Source organism: Notamacropus eugenii, chromosome 4 (assembly GCF_028372415.1).
Source record: "Notamacropus eugenii isolate mMacEug1 chromosome 4, mMacEug1.pri_v2, whole genome shotgun sequence".
Classification (NCBI taxonomy): domain Eukaryota; kingdom Metazoa; phylum Chordata; class Mammalia; order Diprotodontia; family Macropodidae; genus Notamacropus; species Notamacropus eugenii.
The window spans coordinates 230,134,525-230,160,185 of NC_092875.1; the positions used below are offsets into that span (position 1 = coordinate 230,134,525).

Genomic DNA, 25,661 nt, shown 5'->3' on the forward strand with positions numbered 1-25,661 from the left:
CTTTGTTCTTAGTAAACAGGATTTTAACGTCACCTTTGAAAATTCATCAAAGGAAGAACAACTTAGCATGGTGATTTTTTTCAGTCTTTTGAGATTGTGGAAAGAGACCTATGTAATTCCTGGCAAGGCATTTGGTCTTGAAGGTGATTCTGAAGTAAACTAGCATGTATACTACATGTGTGACTACACACTTCTAGGAGTTACTTCTGTTGTCATAAGTTTGTATAGCTATTGTTTCATTTTTCTTCTCAAGCTGGGCTTTGTTACTACTCTCCCAAGAAATGTCTGGAAAGGCCATATGGACTCCTGAAGTTCTGTGGTGACAAACCATTGGTCCACTGCACGTAGCATAGGAATAACAGTCTAGTATCCTGTGTTTATTCTCAGTTCTTATATTATACAACTTCTCTGAGCCTCAATTTTATTGTTTGTGAAATGGGGGCATATGGTGAAAAGCATAATGGCTTTATAAGAGAACCTGAGTTTGAATTATGATTTCTATTTATTGTTTGAACTTCAATTTCTTTTGTAAAATGAGGGGGTTGACCTAGATAATGTAAACTCTCTTCCAACTCTAAATCTTATAGATCAGATCAAGGGTCTGCAAACTATGCCAAACTGCAAACTACAGGCCAAATTTAACCTGCCACCTGTTTTTGTACATTTGTACATTTAAAAAAACCCAATAAGACTCAATTTAAAATGTAAAAACCAGTCTCTGGGCCAGGGGTGGGGAACCTGCAGATCTCAAGGCCACATATGGCCCACCAGGTCCTCTAAGTGTGTTGGATTCAGTCAAAGGGCCACACTTGAAGACGTAGAGGGCCACATGTGGTCTCAAGGCCACAGGTTCCCCACCCCTGTCTTGGGCTGTAGCTTGCCAACCCCTGGACCAGATCTTTAAGTATCTTTCTGCTCTTAAATTCTGTAACATTTATATTATCAGTTATATTTTGAGGAAATAATCAACTCCTGTTATGTGAAGTTTCTTTGTATCTGTCCTAAAACTATTGTCAAAATTTTGCTTAGACATGGAAGCTGCCAAAAATAGTAGTTACTATCTATAAGATTCTTTGACTTGTTTATAACAACAGTTTCTCCTTTTCAGCTTTTTTCTTCAGTGATCAAGACTAGCATTTTGCTTAACCCAGAAAAGAGATGAAGTGCAATTACACACTCCTAGGAGTTACTGTAGTTGCCATAAGTTTGTATAGCTATTGTTTCTTTTTTCTTCTCAAGCTGGGCTTTGTTAAAATAAGTATTTGGTACCCTGCCCCCCCCCCCAAAAAACCCAGATGTAATAATATTCTTTTATTATGAATGAATTTTCTTAAGGTTTATATTGCATATTCAGTACGATATAATACTGCATAGGCTATTTTTTTTCCACAAAGGGATGAGAAGAAAAATTCTTATTTTTTCCAACTACCTTTCATGTCAGTTATCTGCCATGTTCAAAAGACTTGAAATTGAAGACACTTTATACATTTAAAGGAATTTTATTAAGCTTTCATTTATATTTTAATGTGAAGGGGAAATTTCATTCATTGATCTCTTCCTCATCATCTTCAAAAGTTTCCTCTCCATCATTGGCTGTAGCTTCTTGATACTGCTGATATTCTGAGACTAGATCATTCATATTACTTTCTGCTTCTGTAAACTCCATCTCATCCATTCCTTCTCCTGTAAACCAGTGAAGGAAAGCCTTCCGGCGGAACATGGCAGAGAACTGCTCAGAGATGCGTTTAAAGAGCTCCTGAATTGCAGTGCTGTTGCCAATAAATGTGGAAGCCATCTTGAGACCACGAGGAGGGATGTCACATACAGCTACCTTGACATTATTAGGGATCCACTCTACAAAATAGCTGCTATTCTTGTTCTGGATGGCCAGCATCTGCTCATCCACTTCCTTCATGGACATTGGGCCTCGGAATACAGTGGCCACAGTGAGATAGCGTCCATGCCTTGGGTCACAAGCAGCCATCATGTTCTTAGCATCAAACATTTGCTGAGTGAGTTCTGGCACTGTCAAGGCTCTGTACTGCTGACTGCCTCTGGCTGTTAGAGGAGCAAAGCCTGGCATGAAGAAATGAAGGCGTGGAAAAGGGACCATGTTGACTGCCAGTTTGCGGAGATCAGCATTGAGCTGCCCTGGGAAGCGCAGTGAGGTGGTTACTCCACTCATGGTTGCAGACACCAGGTGGTTAAGGTCTCCATAGGTTGGAGTGGTAAGCTTCAAGGTACGGAAGCAGATATCATACAAAGCCTCATTGTCAATGCAGTAAGTTTCATCTGTGTTTTCAACCAGCTGGTGGACCGACAGGGTAGCATTATAAGGCTCCACCACAGTATCAGACACTTTGGGAGAAGGCATGACACTAAAGGTATTCATGATTCTATCTGGATACTCCTCTCGGATTTTGCTAATGAGCAGTGTTCCCATACCAGACCCTGTTCCTCCTCCCAGGGAGTGAGTGAGCTGAAATCCTTGCAGACAGTCACAGTGTTCGCATTCTTTTCTCACTACATCAAGCACTGAATCGACTAGCTCTGCTCCTTCAGTGTAATGCCCCTTTGCCCAATTGTTTCCTGCACCGGTTTGTCCTGCAATAAAGCACAGAAGAAAAATGTATGTGATTTGAAAAGGGAGGCCTTATCATCATCTAAAAGCATAAAAAAAGTTATGAAACTCTTCTTTCCCTATAGCCTGAATTGCAAAACTTAAAAATTTAACCCTTGTGCATATATTCAGTACTCAAGTTATGTGGTATTCTGCAGATATATGATATTCTGCTAGACATTGACAATTATCAAAGAATCATATGCCATGCTCCTTGACCTCAAAAAACTTCCAGTCTGGTTTGGGATACAAGTTTAACAAATGAAATAAATTTATGATTATTAAAATTCCTCTGAGGCATTCAAAAAGCTGGAAAAAATCTTGACTAAATTTAGTTTTTGACTGATGATGGGAATTCACCTTTTCAAACAGATGAATCTCACTTGATAGAATACATTCATTCCTAAAAAGTTTCCTGTGAAGCAAATTTTTATGTCAAATCTTGTTTTCCTTGTGGGACTTTTGTTTTGAACTTGTAGAAGTATTTCACTAGAAAAAAAATTTGATTCTAATACTTAAAAGAACTATGGTTCTGTCAGACTACAACCGTTCTAGCTTTGGTAGATGATAGTTTCTGTCACCAAAAATTTATTTCCCTGCACTCGGCTTCTATGATTACCCTCTCTGAACATCAGCCATATAGGCCATGATTGGGCCTGTGCTCTTAAGCATTCTAGCTTTTTAAAAACCAGCTTGTTTGTGCTTCGCTGGCACAACCTATGAGAACTCAAGTCATTTCCCTGCTGAGATGAGGCATCATAAGTAGGACTTCAGTAGAGAGCTGATCCAAAGATATAACAAATTTGCATTTAAGAATAAAGACATCTTTTTTTTTTAAAAAAAAACCATACTTTTGAATTATTTTTTTAACTTACCAACTTTTATATTTTAATTATATATATATATATATTTCAAATTAACAGGCATTTATTTTCTCTCCTACCTCTTCCCCACTGGAAAAAAAGAAGAGGAACACATATCGTCATGCAAAACAAATTCCCATATTGACCATGTTCAAAAACATGAGTCTCGTGCATATTTAGTCCATCACTTCAGTTGGGAAGTGGGTGGGCTGCATTCTTTCTCCTCTGGAATCATGTTTCATCCTTGTGCTGATCAAAGTCTCAGAATTATTCACTTTAATTTTTCTAATAAAAATTAATATTTAGATAAAATGTTAACATAAAATTGAGTTATTTTTAGCCTGAAGTTCTGGCAACTTACCTAAATAGAAAAGTCACCTAACCTCTCAGTCTTTTCTACAGAGGATCAGAATCCTCTAGAATTTTCTATCCTTTTACTAATCCTTGATAGAATACTACTTGGAAATAATAGTTTGATCTGGGATCTGGGCAGAAGTAAAGCCACATCAGAAACAATGTTTTAAGATGCAGTCATAAGTTGGGAGGGGGGGGATAAAAGCACATTTGCTGAAGGGCAGTGTGGTTTGGTGGACAAATGACTCCTCTTGGAGTCGGAAGACCAAAGTCTAGGCTCTTAACACACTAGCAGTATAATATAAAATTTCAGCTACAGGTCAGATGGAAAGGTTCTGTGATCCTTAACAAAGCTCTTTGTAATGTTGAACCACTGGACAGCGCCAAGGACTTTGATGGCCAGAACTCTTTTACTTGAGTCTTGAATAACTGTGGCTGCAACATTCACAGAAGCAGTTGCCAGGACAAATGTCCAAATCTCTTGCTTTTAGGGATGATGGTCACGCAACTCTTTACACTTGGGTCCCTTACCTTCTTAACCGATTTCCTCTCATGCTCTGCCAAACCCCAACATTAGATCATTCCCAACATGGTCTTTGCTTCTATTTGCATGCTACTGAATGGGTCCATTACAAAGTGTCAAGTCAGATGCACCTATTGTGTGCCAGATACTCCTAAGCACTATAAAGTTATGTTATAAATAATCTCAGCTGGACCTTTGTTGCAGCAAGACAATCCTTAATACTTCTTTAGTTGATTCACTATCCCACTCACTGTAGCAGGTATTCCAAAACTTTTCAGTCATCCTTGAGCCTGTCATGGCACCCATTCCTCCAGTCCTCTCAGCTGAAGGCTTCTCTTCATTGAAAAAATTTGTCATTCACCAAGAGCTTCCTCTCTTCCCCTCCTCATCTTACATTACTTTGATACCTTCCCCTACTATCTCAAGAAAAAGTGGTCTTTGCAAAGGCAAACCTATACACACTTACCCTTAATCCCATCTCATCTCATCTCCAACACATTGCTCCTACTACCAACCCCACTTTCTTGCTAATTTTCAATCTGCATATTGACTAATTCCTACAAACATATCCATATCTCTCCCATCCTTAAAAAAAATCAAATACTTAATTCTTCTGACCATCCCTATTAGTTATCCTATGGCTCTCTTCTCTTTTATGGCTAAACTCTTTGAGAAGGCCATCTCTTCTTGGTGCCTCCAATTTCTCTGCTCTTCCTTGCTTCTAAACCCTCTTCAGTATGTCTTGACTTCATCATTCAACTGAAACTGCTCTCTCCAGAGTTACTAATGATCTTTTAATTGCCAATTCTAATGTTTTTTTTTCAGTCCTCATCCTTGACCTCTCTGCAGCCTCTGACACCATCAATGACCCTCTTCTTGATATTCTCTTCTTTAATTTTTCATGATATTGTTCTTTCCTTGGTCTTCTCTTCCTTGTCTGACCTCTCCAGTCTCCTTTGCTAACTATGAGTGTTCCCCAAGACTGTTCTGAGCCTTTTTTCTACTACAATCTCACTTGGTAATCTCATTAGTTCCCATGGGTTCAATTATCATCTCTATGCAAATAATTTCCAAAAGTGTATATCCAGCCCTAATCTCTCTCCTGAGCTCCAGTCTCACATCACCAGTAACAGGCCTTTTGAACATCTCAAACGTAACATGTTCAAAACAATCCATTTTCTTTTCACCCAAACCTCCTTCTAAATTTCCCTATTACTGTTGAGACTACCGCCCTCATGCACCTAAGCTACATACTTTGGTGTCATTCTCAACTCCCTACTTGCACTCACCCCACACAGGCAAAATGTTGCCAAGTGTTGCCATTTCTACCTTCATATCTCTCAAACGTATTCTCGTCTTGCCATTCACTCAGCTACCAGGTGCAGGTCCTTATCACCTCATATCTGGACTGTTACAAGAGGCTGTCCCTCCCTCCGAGTCCTAACTTCCCATTGCTAGTGCCTTCCCTTTAAGGTTTCCTTCCATTTACTATACATCTTATATGTATAATTTTTTTACATGTGTATCCCCCATTAGAATGGAGCCTTCTTGAGGGCAGGGATCATGTTTTTGCCTTCTTTTGTATCCCTAGTGCATATATTAAGCCCTTAGTGAATGCTTATTGATTAGGCCCACTGCCCTTAAGGAGATATTGGCAGTAAATATAGAGACATATGTGCATATATATGGATATGTACTGGAGCCATAATTTCCTTGATGTAGGAAACACCCTCTACCAGGTCAGCACCTTCTCTGCAACTTGTGGTCTTAGTTGCCTAGAGTGGAGAGTTTGCTCATGTGATCCTAACCAGATTAAAATGCAATTGGAAAATGTTTTTTAAATAAAAATAATACATAAATAATGTTAATTTGTGATTTTCTAAGTCAATGTGATGTTTCTTTTTGAATTTGAGAAGTTAAATGACTTGCCCAGGGATCACACAGTCATTCAGGATTCAAATCCTCAAGGATGGCTTTCTTTTCACTATTCCCTGATGCTTTGTGTGGGTATGTTTCCCTAACAACACTTTTTGTATTAGCAAAAAACTAGAAAAAAACTCAAGTTTCCACTGGTTGAGAAATGGCTAGGCTAAATTATGGTATATGAATGTTAGAAAATATACTATAAGCAACAAATGTGAAGAATTCAAAGAAATATGTGAATGCTGCATATGAATGATACCATGTAAAGGAAGAACCAATCAATAGTGTAAATACTGATTAATAACATAATGAAAGACAACAATAACAGCTACAGACTCCTTTCATTCGGGATGCTGGACCTGAGCTCACATTAGCTTTTTAAATAATAATAATACCTAACATTCATATAGTGCTTACTATGTGCCAGGTACTGAGCTAAGTACTTTACAAATATCTCATTTGATCCTCACAACAACTCTGGGAAGGAGGTGCTGTTATTATCCCCATTTTCCAGATGAGGAAACTGAGTCAAAGAAACTGAGTCAACTAAGTTAAACGACCTGCCCAGAATCACATAACTAGTAATCATCTGAGGTCAAATTTGAATTCGGGCATTCCTGACTCCAGGCACAATGCCTTATCCACTGCACCACCTAGCTGCCTCATTCTACTGTTAACTTGTGCTGAACCTTCAGACCACCAAAACCCATAGAAAGAGAAACTTCACTTATTCCCAGGGCATCTTTCATGGGCAGCTTTCAAATATGTTACAGATATCTGACTAGAACAAACTTCTAGTCAATATCTGACTAGATACAAAATAACAGAATTCTACAACAAATTCCAAAGCCACACTATGAGTCAGTGGCAAAGGAAGGTACAGATCCCCTAATTTTGACTTTTGGCTACAGATCTTCCTACAGATGAATAAAGAAACTATGAAGTCAAACCACAAAGCTGAGGAAGTGGGAGTGGGAAGAGGCAGGCCTTATTGTTTTAAAAAAGGAAAGAGTTAAGAATTCTCAAGCTCTCCAGATCTCTGCTCCAGACACTGCCCTGAAATGTGACTTTTGTATGTGGACTGCCTGCCACACTGATGATGGGCTCACCTGATATTACCTAGCCACAGGCTTCTGCTGATTCAGTCTTTATTTTTACTGGTTTGAAATTAGCTATCAGAAAGGACAAGCTATTTTGTCTGGGTTTATGACAATTCACAATTCACAAACTTGAGGTGATTAAAAAACCAAAAATCAAATTAGTGATAGTGATAAACATGAAAAAATAAAAGCAATAAAACATCTTAAGTGCACAAAAGGAAAAAAACAGTAGAAGGGTACAAAAAAGGAGCAACTTTTTTACTACCTTGCTAAATATAATATATAGCCTTTAAAAAAAAATCCAACTATCCTTTAGGACCTATTTGTCCCACTTACTGTTTTTGTATGGTTCCATGAGCTAAGACTGGTTTTACATGTGAATGATCATTTTTACATGTAAATGCATTTACATGTAAAAACGATTCTTGGCTCATTGGCAGTACAAAAATAGGTGGTATCCAGCCCATGAACTGTAGTTTGACATCCTCTACTGTATATTAATTAAGTTCAGTTTCTTAATACAATTCTCTTTCCTGTTTTTTATATATTGAAATGTTTGTGTTTGATGCATGGGTACAAAAAGGATCACAGATTTTAGAACCAGAATGGTCTTTAGAGGCCATTGAGCATAACTTTTTCATTTTACCGAGGAGGAAACTGAGGCCTAGAGCTAGTGACTTAAGTAGGATTTGAACTTAAATCTTCTTGATTCCAGGTCCCCTGTGCTATATACTACATTGGTCATATCCAACTCAAATAGAAATGGGGGCCACCATACCACATATAGGTGCTGCTAGGTGATTCAGTCTTTAGAGTTCTGGGCCTACAGTTAGGAAGACTCATCTTCCTGTGTTCAAATCTGGTTTCAGACACTCACTAGCTGGGAGACCCTGGGCAAGTCGCTTAACTGTTTGCCTTAGTTTCCTTATCTGTAAAATGAACTAGAGAAGAAAATGGCAAACCACCCCAGTATCTTTGCCAAGAAAACCCCAAAAGGCATCACAAAAAGTTGGATACAACTGAAAAAGACTGAATAACAACATTCGTTTATATGGGGCTGGTAGATGGTGCATGAATAGGGCACTGGGTCTGGAGTCAGAAGACCTGAATTCAAATCCAACCTTAGACCCTTACTAGCTGTGTGATTCTGGGCAATTCATTAACCTCAGTTTTTTAGTCTGTAAAATGAGCTGGAGAAGGAAACAAGAAATCACTCTAGTATCTTTACCAAGAAGATTCCCCAAAGGGGGTCAAACAGAGTCAGACAAGACTGAAAACTCTCAACAACAAAACATTTATGATGATTCCTGCAGGTCGCATGTTGTATTTTTATTTTGTCGAATATTCCTCAATTACATTGTACCCTGGTTTGGGTCTGCCCATGTGTTTGACACCTTTGCACTATCCCACAGTCCTCCTCTGTGGTTCGTTCTCCTCCCATTAGATTGTCAGCTTGATATCAAAGACAGCCAGATTCCCTCACAGCATCTAGTCCAGTGATGGTCACATCATGGGTACCTCTTAACTACTTGCTGATTGAGAACTTAAATCTTTTATTTTTTTCTGAAAAGTAGAGAAATAGGTATGGAGGGGAAACACACATCTCAACCACTGAGCCCCTTCTCTGACCCTGGTAAATATACCAAAAAGCACTTAAATCACTGAAAATTTGTTTCTAGGGTTGGAATAGATTTTTCTCTGGTATGGGTCACATTTGGTATCTGCATCTGTTGGTAGGAGCTCCAGGGATAATCAGCCTCTTATGCAACTCAGGCGTAAATTCTATATCTCCTTTCAGATGTTCTTGACCCAGATTTCCTTTGGTCTAACAGGCACAATGGCCATTTGCACAGCAGCACCTGATATTTATCAAGAAAGGGAGAGATCCAGCCAAAGCAGAAAAAGCAACCCATGCTTTCCACTCTTCTGCTTGGGGAGCCCAGAGCATGCTGCAATTATTGACCATTTCAATTGTTTTGAGTGAGCCATTTCCTTGTTCTGTTTTCCCCTGTCCGTAGGCAGGGTCTAGGATGTGACTGTTACCTCCTGAGGATGCAGAAATCACTTTGCTTCCTGCACAGCTGTGGAACAACATAAAAAAATGCTGTCATTTCTTCTTCTTCTCCCCTCCTCTTCCTCTCCTCCATCTTCTTCTTCTCCATCTTCTTCTTCTCCTCCTCCTCCTTCTTCCTCTTCTTCTTCTCCTCCTCCTTCTTCTTATCTTCCTTCTTTTCTTCCTCATCTTCCTCCTTCTTTCTCTTCTTCTTCTCCTCCTTCTCCTCATCCTCCTCCTTCTTCTTCCTCTTCCTCCTTCTTCTCCTTCTCCTTTCCTTCTTCTTCCTCTTCTCTTTCTCATTCCCTCTTTCTCCTTCCCTCCCTTTCTCCCTCTTTCTCTTTCTTTCCCTCTCTCCACCTTCTCCCTCTCTCCCTTATTCTCTCTCCTTTTCCCTATTTTTCCCTCCACTACCTCACTGTCTTTCTGTCTCTTTTTCTTCCCTTCTCCCCCTCCCTCTCCCTCCCTTGCTAAGGTGGCCAGTCACACATGGCAAGCAGGCACCAAAGCTAAGCAGACCCAGCAGAGGACAGGCTACATCCCTACTCCAATCTCTATTGAAACTTCAAGACTCAGAAAAACAGTTACATTTCCCCTTTTTATTACTTAAGGATTATGCCTTCTTGCAAGAAAAATAACACTACTGTAACTACTTTTTAAACAAGTGGGCATGCATTCCTCCATTAAAATAACAAAAAGGTGGGACTGAAAACAAACAGGTCACTTCAGAGAAGCATAGACAAGAATGAATCAAGTCAGAAGTTGCTCCTTCAGTGAACGAAGACTCCAAACCACTGTTTCTTTTTCCTGAGTTTATACCATTTGCTGTAGTGCCTAAATATTTACAGTAGATTGATTTGTCCTGAAGCTTTCTCTCTCTGTGTTCTTGGAAAAAGAAGGAAGCTAGAGACTTCTGAATATTTTGCAACAGTCTCATAGCAACTGAAACTCCTAGTTAAATATTTGGGGTTATGAAATGAACATCACTGGTAATAATGTGTTGTGACATTGCAGTCAGTGACTCCTGACTATAGACAATGAGACTGTAATTTACCAAGCTTCAGTCAAGCCCCAACAGATACCCCTGAGATGTCTTTCCCTGGCAAAGGATACACCCTCTGATTTATTTCCTGTTCAAACCTCTCTAAAGGCACCACTGCAGTGTATAGGTTTTCTACCAGATCTGAAACTGGAGAAAAAGTTACAAATGGGAGAAATGCTGAAAGTAAATCCTGCCTTTCAACTGCTCTTTTCTCTATAATATGTATATGACATATTTGACCCACTGAGATACCTTCTCACCTTCTCGTAGGATGCCGCTATAACTATAGCCTAAGCAAAAATCAATTACTTTGACTTGCTAATTAAGAAAAAATGGGATTTAATCCATTTCTTTCCTTACAAAAAATTTCATTCATTAACCTTGCTGCATACACATACTTCCCAATTCAGGTGTAGGTTTTTACAAAATGCACTTAAAAAAAATCAAATCAACTCACATATTACTGGTTTGTATCCATTCTGTTGGGGGAAGTCACATATGGGTGAGGGGCAATAGTAAGGAAGGAGCTTCCACATACTAGTTACCTGTTGTTAGTGATCACTCAAGTACTTCTTCTATTTGTAGTCTTAATCAGGGGTTCTTAATCTAGGGATCCATTGATCCCTATAGCTTTTGGGGGTCTATGAATGTAGATGGGAAAAAATTAGCTCTTTATTTTCATTAGCCTCAAACTGAAGTTTAGTATTTCCATCAATTATTTAAAAAACATTATCTGAGGAGTCCATAGATGTCATTAAACAGCCCAAGGCATCCATGACACAAAAAAGGTTAAAAGTCCCTGGTCTACAGACAGCTAATATCAGTATTTCAGCTACTCTAATAGCCATTAAATCACTGACTTCCACAGGGAGTACTTGACCCTCCAATTCCAATTCAAGCACACATGCATTGCTCATTTCTTTTCATCCTGGCCCTCTGTACTGGAGACAGTATGATGGAGTGGTAAAAGCCCTGGACCTGTTGCCTCCATCCGATAGGACTTTGGAAGTCCTATAGTTCTATAGGACGTCCTATGTTACTGCCATAGAAAGAAGACAGGATCTGGAGTCAAGGGACCTGTATTCAGATCCCAGTTCTTCTACTTACTTGGACACATACTTAGCTGTAAGACCTTGGGAAAGTCATTAAACTTCCCTCAGTCTCAGTTTCTTCAGCTGTAAAATGACAGTACCTGCTCACAGAGTGGCTAAGAGGTTCAACTGAGATAACATGGTGAATGATTTCCAAGCTTTAAAGCACCATCTAAAAGCTAGTTATTCTTAGTACCATTCCTTTGACCCTAGGCTAATCATTTACTCCATTAGACCTCCATTTACACAATTGTAAAGTGAAGAAGTTATATTGCATAGCCTCTAAGGGAACTTGTAGCTCTAAATGTATGATCTTATGACCTGGGTAAGTGTGCCAGCTGGACCACTTGTTAGCTATGTGACTTGGGGCAAGTTATTTCACCTTACTCTGCTTCACTCACACTCAATCCATATTTATTAAGTGCCTTCAATGTTCCAGACACTCTGCTAAATACTAGGGATACAAAAAGGCAAAAAACAATCCCTGCTTCCTCAACTTGAAAATGAGGAAGTATGCATTTTCTACTTACTAAATAGGGTTACTATGAGAAATAAAGAAGATTTGCCATGCAAAAATGCTTCAAAAACTGCAAAAGAGCTAAATAAATGGAAAGTCATTCTCAGAAAGGCAGCATGGTTTAGTGGGGAAAATGCTGGACTTGGAGGTTGGGTTTGAACTCTGCCTCTGATACTTACTAGGGATAAGACCATTGACAAGTCACCTAATAGGACCATAGATTTCCAGTGTATGTTCATCGTCCTTTGGCTAAGGAGACCATGCCATTAGAGAAATAATGACATGACTTGCACTTGACTTTGTTTTGAGTGAGGGAGGGCTGTGCGGGTCACCAGCCTCACTTCTCCTCCAGAGCCATCTGAATCCAGTGACCAGAAATTCATCAGGATGACTGGAGATGACCCAGGATGAGGCAATTGGGGTTAAGAGACTTGCCCAAGGTCACACAGCTAGTGAGTGTCAAGTGTCTGAGGTGAGATTTGAACGCAGGTTCTCTTGACTCCGGCACTGATGCTCTATATACTGCACCACCTAGCTGCTCCACAATAGATTTAGAGGTCCAAAGGGACCTCAAAGATCCATCTAGTCCTTTCCTCTCATTTTACAGATGAAGAAACAGGCGCAGAAAGGTAAAGAAGAGATCTGCCCAAGGACACACAAACTGTAAGTGGCAAAAGTCAGGATGGGAACCCATTTTTTTTTTAACAACCTGAGACTCAGTTTCCTTATCTGCAAAATGAAGATAATAAAACCTGTAAGTCCTTAGTTCACATGAGATAAAGTATGTAATAAGATGCTTTGCATACTTAAAATGCTACATTAAATGTCAGCTATTATTATTCTCCCACATAGTAGAGAATTAAAAGGCAGAAGCTTATATGATATGGGGGAAACAAAGAAGATGGGCACACACAATCTCCCTCCCAGAGAGGGAGATCTGAGCACTGGTTTGTTTTTTTTTTCCCCAGCAAGAAGGCTGTTGTTAACACTGTTAAGTTGATATTCAGCTATTGAATGAGCTTTAGGATTATAGAATGTCATAAGAGGAAGGGACCTTAGAAATCATCTGCTTCAGTTCTCTAATTTTACCATGGAGTAAAGAACTGAAGGTCACACATAAAATCATGGGAGGTTGGAAAAGATGATCCCTGAGGTTCCTTCTAGCGCCAAGTCTGATTCTGTAGGCTGGGATACCTGCTTTCTCCTAACATCATCATAGCCTTAACCATTTAAAGAGCCAGACAAGCCATGAAATTCGGTCTGTGTTCTAGTTTTTGCAAAGATAATTCTGTACAAATTGGTAGTAGCTCTTCACTATCTGGCCTTACAACCTTTGGGATGGGAATGGAATGGGGAGGGGTGGACATTCTCCCCTCTTCCCATGACAGTATACCAAACTTATCTTTTAGGCATTGTCTAACTTATTTAGTATGTACACCTAGGATTTGGGTAGAGCAGTAATAGTCACTGTGGCTCATTTTAGATCGAACCCTGCCCCCTCCCCCAACACTCCCATCAACTTACATATTCCACATTCGTGCCATTTCCCTGACACCAATTCAATTAGTGGAGCTTCTTGTGTCTAATTGTGGGTACATATTTGTCACCTTAACTTTTATGATCTTTAATGTAAACTCTCTTCTGCCGTAGATTGTATCTATATTTAAATCTACATGGTTCATATTTTGAGCCAGTTTCTGGAACAACTTTGAAAGGTCACTAAAATCCATGGACCACACTGATTCAAATAATGGGATAGAACACAGAGTGGAGGAGAGATGCTCCCCATTCCATTCCATTACTACTTCTTTTTGCTCTAAGGTCCCTGAGGCACCAAATTTCCTTAGAGAGAAGCTAAAGGAAATACAACATTTTCCCCTCTCTGAGCCTTTATCCATGTCTGGGTGAATATCTTCTCTAAGTTCTGACTCATGCTTCAAGGACTAACTCAAACTCCATTCCTCTGTGAAACTTTCTTTGAACACAGCAATCTGAAAGTATCACTGCCTTGGTAGCATCTCTTTCTGCCAGAACCTGAACTTGTACTTCCTTTCAATGGATATTTATCTTTTCATGTGTATGTGCCATACCTCCCCTACAGGACTGCAATTACTGAAGAAGAGGTCCATGTCTTAAAACTTTCTGTATCCTCAGTGCTATACTATGCTATGCTAGTTTAAGGACTGAATTACGGTAGGAGTCCAATAAATGCTTGTGGATTTATTGGGGCAACTATGTAAATAGCATTTGTTGAAGGAATTTATGAATGAATAAAGGGATGAGTGAATGAGAAACACTACTTTTCCATCAGGTACATTTAAAGAGCTATTCATAGTACTGGTAGCAGTAATAATACTACAATTTTGTTCTCATATAAGAGTGTTTTCTGTTCCTGTAGAGTTCAAAGTTCATATATATCAAGTACATCATTTTCCCCCCTCTCTTCATGAGTCTGAACATGAGGCAGATCATCCTCCCAAGCTCCCAACCCCCATTTTGCCGATAGAGAAGGAAAAAACACAAAAGCCTAAAGTGATATTGATAATGGTCATCCAGTGACACAGAAAATTGGACAGGAACATACGTACCAAAGATGAAATTGTCAGGCCTGAAAAGCTGACCAAAAGGCCCAGATCTCACACTGTCCATCGTTCCTGGTTCCAAGTCCACTAGGATGGCCCTGGGAACATACTTCTGGGCTATTAAAAAAAAAATAAAACCCGTTTCACCATGTAATTTTCTAAGGCTCTTTTCAAGGCAGGAGCTAACCCCTCTCTGATTAATTCCATGAAGCTTGACAACTGCCTGGGATGTACCCTGGGAGTTGGATCTGTTTGGAGAGACTGCTATGAGCCTGCTATAACTTCCTTGTTTCCAAAGGAAAGCTTCCCATTTTTAGTTCTGTGGAAAATAAACTGTTTTTGTTGCAGCGATTGATTTGGTGCTCTTTCGGTTATTTGGCCAATTTCTCTCCTCTAAAAAGTTTAATCTTACCAATATTGGTTCCCAAAACAGGCTCTTTAAAATTCCAATGGAAGTCATATAGCCCTCTGCCTTCCTGCTGATTGCTTTCATTTGTATGGATCCTTTTCATTCCAGTTGGACAAGAAAGAAATTGTTTCCAGCTACCCAATGAGAGGATAGCTGCTTCTGAGGTGAAATGTGAACAGAAACTATTCTAACACACTCCCTAGACACAGAGTTCAAGATGACCTAAGTCTCTAGAAAACCAGTCATAACCAGTTCTTAGAGAACTGAAATCCACCACTAATCTAAACATTTAACCTTTATCCCCTAGCATTAACTTCCTTCCCCACAAAGACTTTTCATTGTGGTCTCAGCAGCAAAATTGATAGATTCGAATTTAACTGTTCTTGCCCTTGGAGGCAAACCCAAAGGGTAGGTAGCGAGAGCGAGACAAGAGAAGCCTGAAATTCAAATGACCCAAATGCTACATAAGGCAAACTCCTTTTTAATCAGGAGTTGTCAATACCTTTTCTTCTAAATGTGCAAAAGGTGGTTTTTGATAAGGAAGGGGTGCGGTGGGTGGGGGGATAATAAGAGAGGGGTGGCTTGGGGAAGGAAGGAAAAAACTGGCATCCCAGACAGCTGAAGACTTCTGGTTGGAATTCATTTAAATTAACAGCGGATTTCCCGCCTCAGAAGGGGAGGAGCTCCTATTGTAACTTTCCCGAAAACATATCTGTCCTCCGGGCCCTCTTCCTTCTCCTCCGCAGGGCTAAGCAGAAAGGAGCAGTCCGGAGGGAGGGAGGGAGGAAGGGAGCTGATGGACCCTGCCCAGACAGGCTAGCTGGGCGGACCGCCAGGGAGCCATGCCCCGGGGGAGAATGCTGGCCTCTCCCGCAGGTCCGACCTCGCAGGGTGGGGGGTTAGCGGATGGGAGGAGACAGTCCCTGACCCCCTTTCCTGGCGCACCGCACACGGGCACAACTCACTGGATGACTCATTGTAGTAGACGTTGATTCTCTCCAGCTGCAGCGCCGAGTCACCCACATAGCCTCCCGCTGGGTCAATCCCGTGCTCATCGCTGATCACTTCCCAAAACTTGAGGGGGGGGGGGGGGAGAACAGAAGGAACAAAGGAGGGGGGAGGGGGAAAGGAGAGAAAGTAAGCACTTAGATGGACTCTTCCGGGCCTGCCGGTCGCTGCCACCCAAACATCTCTCCTCCCTCACACCCCACCCCCCCTATCCACCAAGGGTATGCGGGTAGCCTGCCCCTCCTTTCCTCTCTGAGTCTCAGGGAGGGGCGAGTACTATGTACTCCTGATCAAGCTGGAGGGGAGGGTTTGGGGGGAATCCTTGGGTGGGGAAGAAATTGGGGGGCGGGGGGACGTGGTATATAGCAGCTGCTGAATTCCTGGCGCGCCTGAGCGCTGCGTTGAGCCGCTCCCTCGCTGCTTTGGAAGGGAGTGGACTGGAAAGGACGGGACAGGATGGGCCAAATCGGGATGGGGGATGGGGGATGAGGGGTAAGAGAGGTGTGCCGGATTGGGGGCTCTTGGCTTCCAGCTGCCCCCCACCTTCAGTCAGCCTCCTCCATTGCCTCAGGCTTCTTATTAGGGTTACTCGCTGTCGGGCTGAGTAGGGTTTTGTGTAACTTTGGATGCCCACAGAAGAACAGGGAGACGATTGAGGATTGCGGGACGGGTAGTGGGATAGGACGCCAGGAGAGGAGGAGCTCTGGACAGAGAAACTGGGGGTAGGTGCATGGAGCTGCGGGAGGGAAGAGAGGAGACCGCCCTGGCCCGACTGAGGACACTTTAGAGGGACGGCGCAGCTAACTCATCTCTCCTGGGACCAAACTCAATAAACGGCAATGCTTCAGCACCACTCAACCTCATCTTCCTGCTCTGCATGTAACCTCTAAGAAGCGCACCCCACACCCACCCAGACCATCTTCCTCAGCCCGCTCCAAATCCACTCCCACCCCTTGCGCAGCCCTACTCTCCCACCTTGGTGCCAATTTGATTCCCGCACTGTCCAGCCTGGATATGGACGATCTCCCTCATCGCGCACTGCGGTACCGGGTTCCGCTGAGCACTGCTGTGTCCTCCGTGGCCCTTGGACTGGAGGGCAAGCGGTTTGTGTGGAGGGAAGATGGTATGAGTGAAGATCCGGGGACCCTGCGGGGACTTCGGGCTCACCCACCTCGTCTTGTCTAGCTCCCCGCTGTTTCCTCTCCCTTCCCAACAGCTGCAGTGGTTTGTGTCCCCGACTAGCCCCGACTGCCCTAGCCCAAGAGGGACCAGTTCCGGACCCCGCCTCTTCCACCCCTTGCTAATCTCCCACCCCTGGCCTCGCCCCTGGGGCCCAGAGGAGGTCCCGGGACCAATAGTGGCGGGCCTCAACCCTCCCGGAGACGCCCCCATTTTCCTCCTCCTCCTTCTCCTCCCCAGTCAGCTCTGTCCTACAAACCCAGATCGAGCCTTTGGGCATCAACCACAGAGCACAGCTCGATCTTCTCTAGCCCACCAGGAGCTTACAATCCAGATTGAGATGCTTTGCTAGGACTCTAGGAATAAGAACGAAACCAACTGGGTTCTCGGCTTCAATACCAACCCTCTTCCCATTTCTGATATAGTAAAAAGTGCTCTAGAAAATGACGATCTCGGTCTCATTGTCTGTAAAAAAAAAAGTGAGTTACAAGGAGGCAGTATGGTGCAGTAGAGTGTTAATCTTGGAGCCACGAAGAGCTGAATTCAAATCCTGCTTCTATAAAATTGGGATAAGAATGGTATCTACCTCAGGGGGCTGTGGCTTTTATTTTTGTTTTGAGATCAAATGCATTGATATATGCAAAGCTCTTTGCGAACCTCCAAGTGCTGTATCAATATCGGTCCATTCCTTCTCCAAATCCCTGATCCTAATTCCTGGACTTAAATCCCAGCTCATTGTTTTACTACCTGTGTTGTTACGGACACTCAGGGGCTGGTCAGGTTGATCTGCAACAGTAAAGGGGGTTTCTTCTTTGGGTGGTCCCTATATTAATGACATCACAACATCAGCATCCCCGAAAAAAGTGAGGAGATCCAAATTGATTGTAGATGAGTAGATTTTTAGCTAGAAAGCACCTTGAAGGTCATGTAGGCTTTCTCCCTCATTTTACAGAAGAGGGAACCCAAACTCAGTGAAGTGACCTGCTCTAAGAGGCATAACCAAGGTTGAAATCCAAGTCCTCAAATCCAAAATTAGTGAATGCTGGGTCTGCTTTGCCACCCTACCTCCCTGGCCTCCACTGGGTCCTCTAGTTCTAATTATATAATACTTCTGCCCCTTCCTTCTCTCCCATTCTTTTTCTTTCTGTACAATCATGACTTTCCATCAAGGAAGGCCAAAAGGTTTCAACTTCTTTCCAAGTACCTTCTATCTCACCTTGGATCCAGGCACAGTGACAATAAAGAAAAAGGAGTGGGAACTCCCTAAGGGTCACAGACCTGAAGAGTCACTCATGGAAAAAAGGGCCAATTTTAAGGTTCCTCCTACTTAGTAGCCTGACATCCAAGGGATTTTGGATTAGACTGAATACGTACTCAAACGTTGCATCTTGTAGAGGAGGCCCAGAATAATCTTCCAAGTTGCTGATGCCCTCCTCTGCATCCCTAAAATTACTTTGTATTTTGCTTTGCTTTTGTTCCCACCGTGATTTCATAGTTTTATGGAGTTCCAGGTGAGAAACAACCTCTACCAAAGTAGATAGTGTTGAGGTTTAAACCTAGGGACATCAAAAACTGTTGAAGTTTAAACTCTGGGATACCAAAACCCTTGGGTTTCATGATGTGTTGTGGTGGAACCACCTCAAAGAATTCAGTCAGACCACCTCTAATCCAATTATAGGCATTTATTGAGATTGCTGCCTCTCATAGAATGAGCTAAATTCCAAAAGGAACCAGCAACTTCAGAGAAAGCAAGATGGATTTTTATAGGGTAAAGATGCAATTACATAACAGAAATTTGCATAGAACATAGGAATATGATTTATATTAAAAATGCAGGAGGAGTTTGTTAAGGGATTCGGTAATGGAGGAGGGGTACCATGTATGGTTTGGTGGTTAAACATTCTGGCCATGTGACTTTCCAATTGGCTAGCTATTGTGGTCCTTTCTGGTCAAGATAGATAGTTGGTATAGCGGTGTTGTCTTGGGCTGGCTGGATGATGTGATTGTAATTGACTACAAGAACACATCTGTTTCTGTGGGAATGGCTCTGGGGTCATGGCTGGATAGAGGCAGTGGTTGGGTTTCCACACATGCTGTTTCTGTGAGAACTATAAGTTTCAGGGAAGCATCTGTTATTCTAGTGAGTTGGGAGTCATATATGAAGAAATTAGGACATTGTGGGATGGGGGGCAGGTAGGTACAGTGAGCCTGTAATGAAGTGAGACTATTGAGGCTGGGGGCAGCTCTCTTAGGACTCCATCAGACAGTACCTGCTCTGCATTTATAATCTTAAGAGTGCCTGATGTGACGTGCCCAAGGTGATACAGCCAGGATGTTTCAGAGACAGGATTGGAACCTGGTTTTTTTTACTCTGAGGGAAGCTTCATCATGCTTTATCAGGCATGGAAAGGGAAGGGAAGAAGGGGAAGAGGAGAAGGGAAGATGGGAGGAAAGGGAAGCGAGGAGGGGCCAGGATGTGGTCCATCTCTACTGTCATTCCTAACAGCCTTTGAAAGAAAGGCTTTTCTTTATCACTTAAGATAGTTTATCACTGAAACTGCAAATGTAGGAGTTTAAGGAAGGAATGATGCTCTCTCAGAATTGTTTAGTAAAAAGGCCTTGGGTCAGAAGTTGAGAAATTTGTATTCTAATTCTGGCTCTAAAGTGACTAGAGCAAATAAGCTCCCTAATCTCTTTCTGCTTTGATTTTTTTTCATTTATTTAAAATACCACATAAGGATAATAAATAAGAAATGCTTTATCAGCAAAAGCATATGTGTTCTTGTTATTTGTACTACAGCATGATTTGCTTCCTCTTCCTATCATGTGTGTTCTTCCCTCATCCTTTTCAACCTCTAAAATGTGTTGGAAAATAGAAATAATTTGTCTTGGGATCTCTGGCCAGAGAAGTTAAGGCTCTGGAAGGCAAATATCCAAGCAGAGCTGGCACCATCTGAAGGACTGAATTTTCAATTGTATGTCCTGGTTTTTGTCAACCATGTTTGAGTTTGGGGGTCTGCTTCCAGCCATGTGGTGGCCCAGTGCTGGTAGAATTTGATATTTTGATAGGACGTAGCAAGCCGTTTTTAGTCCCTAGGTCATCCCCCTTGCTCCTTGATAGTGACAGAGGGGTGGCATGCCAGCTTCTGGCTCAACATTTTTGCTTTGTCTCTGGTATGGCAGATAGAATGTTCTTTCTCCAGATTCCCTGTGAAGGGGGGATGGTGAGATGGGGTGTGTTCTTTTCCTGCTTTCAAGTGCCATGCCTACATGTTTGAACATTATTCTTAGAGAGGACATCTCTAAGGTTGTAGGCAACCTTGAGAGTTCAAGGGGTCCGGAAGTGCTTAGCCCACTGGGTTGGAAACGGCTAGTGGCTGGAGAAGCTTCTAAATCAATGAGGTAGCCACTAAAAAGCCTGATAGTTTTACCAACAGACAAGTATTGGAATTTTTTGGACAGTCTAGACCAAGGTGAAATGTCAAATGTCTAATTACTAGTTCTATCAGTCTCCCAGTAAAATGTAACAAAGTTATGTTAAGTTACCAAATCTTCTTTTATGGCATTCTATTATTGTGAGTGCAGTCTTTTTTATTTAATATTTTGTTTAATATTTCTTATTAATAAATAAACAAATATTTTGTTTAATATTTGTTTAATATTAAATTTTGTTTAATTTAATATCTTCTAATAATTTAATATTGAATAGTAATAAAACACCTGTGCTCTACCTGTTTCTTATTCTACTCTTTTTTACTCCTCCTTTCTGGGAGACCCTAGCTATGAATCATAACCAAAGCTATAAGAAAATTTGTATCTAGGATACCAGGGTCAGGGTTTAATGAGCTGATGAATATGAGAAGAGAGAGTTTATCCCTTCTCATTAGAAGCAGGTTCCTCAAGGTATGCACACAGGGGCAGACTCCTATAATCCCTGCAGTCAGTGAGACTACAGCTGGTAGTGCCTTAGTGGACTAGGTTTTCATACTAAGACCAGCTATGTTGAGTCCCCAGGAACTGGGTGGGAGGGAGGAAGAGACTGGGGAAAGAAACCAGGCTGCCTAAGGAGGAACAAATTGGCCCAAGTCAGAAAAACAGCAGATCAAAAGTCTTGTATAATCAGTAGCTAGATATGTGAAGTTCCAGGCTGAGTAACGTGGAGAGAGAGAGAGAAAGAGACAGAGAGAGAGAGAGACAGAGAGAGACAGAGAGAGACAGACACAGAGAGAGAGACAGAAAGAGAGAGAGAGAGAGGGAGAGAGAGAGAGAGAGAGAGGAGAGAGAGAGAGAGAGAGAGAGAGAGAGAGAGAGAGAGAGAGAGAGAGAGAGAGAGAGAGAGAGAGAGAGAGAAAGAATGGGTAGCAGGAAGAGGCCTCTCCCAAATGAACCAAATCCATACCTGGGAAGGGCATAGGGCATAGAGACTGTCCCTCAATACCTTTGGGCCCAACAGCAGCTCCTTAATGTTAGACAAGTATTTGTGTTCAGATTGCTTTCAAGTATTTAGAAAATTGTCACAGGGAAGAAGACTGGTTTACTTGGTTGGTCTTCAATAATAAAATTAGGACAGGTACATGTATAGAGTGCTGGAGTCAGGAAGACTCATCTTCCAGAGTTTAAATCTGACCTCAGACAGTTACTAGCTGTGTGACCCTGGGCAAGTCATTTAACCCTATTTGCCTCAGTTTCCTCATCTGTTCAATGAGCTGGAATATCATTGTCAAGAAAACCCCAAATGGGGTCACAAAGCATCTGACACAACTGAACAGCAAGAAACAACAGCAAAACTAGGCACAAGGGGTAAAATCTGAGAGGCAAATTTGGACTGATATAAAGGAAAATTGCTTAACTATCAGAACTGTCCAAAAAGTGTGATGTACTATGGAAAAGGAAAAATGGTACAAAAGACAGGGGCTTCCTCTTTGTAGAAGAGATTCAATCAGATGCTATACCATATCTTGTAATGGAAATCACAGAATGGATTCCTTCTTAGGGAACGTTAAGGTTTCTTGCACATCAGAACCTTTATTACCTTGTTTCTGTGATTTGATTTGTTACGTATTAGAGGACCAGGAAGTCCTAGAACCACATTAAAGTCACTCCCTTGTCTCCTTTTCCATACTTGCTTGATTCACCCATTTTGTGAATTTTTACCCATTCACTCTCTGGCTTTTAGTTTATAGTTAAGGGAGAAGTTGATGTCTTTTGTTCTCATAAGAAATCTCTTTCTTCTTCTCTCCTTCCCTTTCTCTCCCATCTTCATTCTGGGTAATTACTCCCTTATCCCTATCCCTCTTACATTTCTGCTTGAGAATACAAGTAATGTGACAGTATTAGGAAAGGCCATGTGGTATAGTGGTTAGAAACTTAATGTTGAATTCAGAGGATCTGAGTTCAGGTCCTACTTCTGACACGTATTGGTGGGAGGGAAGAAGAGACTGGGGAAACCAGGTTACCTAAGGAGGGATGAACTGGCCCAAATAAGAAAAATAACAGGTCAAAAGTCTTGTATAATCATACAAGATACCAGAGAAGAAGTCTGAATTTTTCTTTTTCTTTTATGGGGTGTTTATAGTATTTTATTGTGAAATTTGGGTTAGGAATTTGGTCATAGGCTATATGTGGGTCAATATTAAATGAAAATATCAACCTCTGTGTGTCGTCTGCTGGCTTTTGCACCCTTTTCACAAACTTTAACTTTTTACTTATTTAACTTTAGAAAAGAAACTGTGTATATTTATGGTATTAAAAGATAAATATATTGAGATTATACAATACTAAACATATATTTTATGCATTTCTGAGTTTCTAAACTTTTCTGTGTTGTCAGTTGACCTTCATGAGTTGTCACCTTCTGCAAAACTCCCCCAAAATTCCCATTTAATTTCTTCAGCTGACTTGAAATATATTGAAACTGAGACAGGGAAAGTCTTAACGTGGATATATATGGTATAAACGATCCTGGGAAATAATTTGTGCCAACTGGGCCTACAGGAGTAAAGTTGAGTTGAAAGGACATGAGGACACTTCAAGAGTCAAGCTAATTCAGGTGGATTTATCCACTCATCTTTTTCTTCCCTTCTCCTTCCATTCTGTAGTTAAAACTGAATGCCTCAGGCTTTCCATGAATCTTTTTATTTTTAGAGATGTGCAGACTTGAGGTGAGAAACAACACAAAGAAATGCGTTGTTGGCAACATGCTTCCTCTCCACCCCACGGCTTTTTTCTTCTTCAGTTTTTCCAATGGGACTGGAAATAGACAACTACAAGAACATCCCACTTTTTTCCCTTCAGAAGTTCTCTCCAAGCACTTACAACCTTATTTCTTTCCAAACAGTGGAAAAAATGATGTTGTATTTAGGGGAAGTTGTCCAAGAGAAATCCCTCCTATGCCATGTTTCCAGATACTCTGGAGCCCGCCTGGAACTAAGCTCAGTTCAGCCAGCCCTGTTCTCACAGCATGCAGCTATTTATGTCATCCTGTCAAATTGATGATTGACTCAGAGTCAATATTTATTGTCTTTGTCAGACTGGCCCAGACTTCAGCTTTTTTTTTTTTTTTTTTGCAGAGAGCTAAGGTGAAGGCAATTATGGTGACAGGCTGTTTTACATACACATCTCTGGCTTTACTGCTGCTTCCTAAGGACCTTGGGATCTTTCCACCTGCCTTGCAATGGAAACGTTTCCTGTGTGTTGTCTCTTCTTTAGAATATCAGCTCCTGGAGGGCAGGGGCTGTCTTCCTTTTCTATTTGTATCCTCAGCACTAGAAACAGTGCTTTGTACATAGGAAGCCCTTAATAAAGCTTTTTTAATGTATTCATTTATTTGAGTTTCATCTACTTCCAGGAAAATAACATAAACATCAAATCAAAGGGCTGGCCTCTGTGGGCTTTTGCTTTTTTCAAGAGCTGACATCTGTGTCAGGGTTGGAGTCACGGTGCCTCAAATCCCAGCTTGTCATTTCTCTTGTAGTTAAATAAACTCCTGTGACTTCTGTTACCTCTATGACCAAACCCTCTGCTTGACATTTAAATTCCCCAATTTGACTCAGGCCTTCTTTGCCAGTTGAATGACATACCACTAACCTTCTCTAACACTATAGTCCAACCAAACTACAGTAATCTCTTTGTCATCGAGACTTTCCCCATCTCAGTTTCAATATATTTCAAGTCAGCAGAAGAAATTAAATGGGAATTTTGGGGGAGTTTTGCAGAAGCTGACAACACAGAAAAAGTTTAGAAACTCAGAAATGCAAAAAAGTATGTATAGTATTATATAATATCAAAATATTTATTTTTAATACCATAAATATACATAATTTCTTTTTTTTAAGTTAAAACAAGTAAAAAGTTAAAGTTTGTGAAAAGGGTGCAAAAGTCAGCAGGTGACATGCAGAGGCTAATATTTTCATTTAATATTGACCCACATAAAGCCTATGACCAAATTCTTAACCCAAATTTTACAATAAAATACTATAAACACCCATTAAAAAAAAGAAGAAAATGCAGACTTCTTCTTTGGTACCAAACATTTTAGAGGGATTTTCCAGAGCCTGAGGGGCCATGCCCCTACCCCCTGCTATATGGAAAGGATAAGTGCAGTCTCTTTCTGTTTCTCATACACAACAGTCCTTTTCCAGTCTCCAAGTCTTTGCACTGGCTTTCCCCTACAGCTGGAATGCACTTCCTCCTTATTCCCACTCTTGGAATTCCCCTACAGGATGCTTTGGTGGTGTGTCTCCATCCCCCCCCCCCCAGCCCCGCATCCCCCTAGTCCTATGTAGTTACTTCATATTTGTTTTGCATTTGCCCGTATGTATACGTACTGTTTTCTCATAGAATGCAAGTGACTGATACTTTTTTTTGTATCTTGAGTGCCTAGCACAGTGCTTGAAACTTTGTAGGTATTTAATAAACGTTTGTTGATTGATTGGTCTAGTTTGAGCTAGAACTCCGTTGTTAAGAAGCTCACCATTCTAGAAAGCAAGCCACTCTACTTTTGACAAGTTCTAATTATTATCAAATACCTTGCATGTAATGGATACTTAATAAACATTTGTTTAATTTTAATTTAAGACGATTTTACTTTTATAGTGCTGAATCCTGTTTATCTTCAAGTCTGACCCATTTTTCTAGTCCTACCTTCTTCTTCAAGCAGAGTAAGTTGAATCCCTCATCCATAGCCCTTCAGATCCTTGGGAATAGCTCTCAAGTGCCCCTCTAAATTGTCCTTTCTCCAGGCTGAACTTCCTTGGTGCCTTCATCCAATGTTTATATGGCATGGACTCACTGGTCACTCTTCTCTGGACTGTACTTACACTTGCCAACATCCTTTCTAAAATGTGGCAACCAGAACTATATATTCCAGATGTGGTCTAATCAGGGCAGAGTAGAGGG

The 25,661-nt window shown here is 41.2% G+C and overlaps 1 protein-coding gene across 1 annotated transcript; it reads right to left on the reverse strand.

The window, feature by feature from the left end:
* Nucleotides 1–1,479: 1,479 nt before the first annotated feature.
* On the reverse strand, nt 1,480–17,533 carry TUBB6 (tubulin beta 6 class V). The gene is made up of 4 exons (XM_072604203.1): nt 17,061–17,533; nt 16,043–16,151; nt 14,675–14,785; nt 1,480–2,604 (listed from the first exon to the last, which is right to left on the reverse strand). Exons 1-4 carry the CDS (start codon nt 17,475–17,477, stop codon nt 1,541–1,543), a joined length of 1,701 nt encoding a protein of 566 aa, XP_072460304.1. The 5' UTR covers nt 17,478–17,533; the 3' UTR covers nt 1,480–1,540.
* Between the last annotated feature and the right edge of the window lie 8,128 nt (nt 17,534–25,661).

Bases quoted from the DNA above. Each gene is read 5' to 3' on its own strand.
- TUBB6 (XM_072604203.1), bottom strand. From the start codon at position 17,477: ATGGGGGCGTCTCCGGGAGGGTTGAGGCCCGCCACTATTGGTCCCGGG. The intron at 16,152-17,060 runs GTGGGAGAGTAG...CCCCCCCTCAAG, and splicing joins GGAATCAAATTGGCACCAAG to TTTTGGGAAGTGATCAGCGA. The intron at 14,786-16,042 runs GTGAGTTGTGCC...TTTTTTTAATAG, and splicing joins CTACTACAATGAGTCATCCA to CCCAGAAGTATGTTCCCAGG.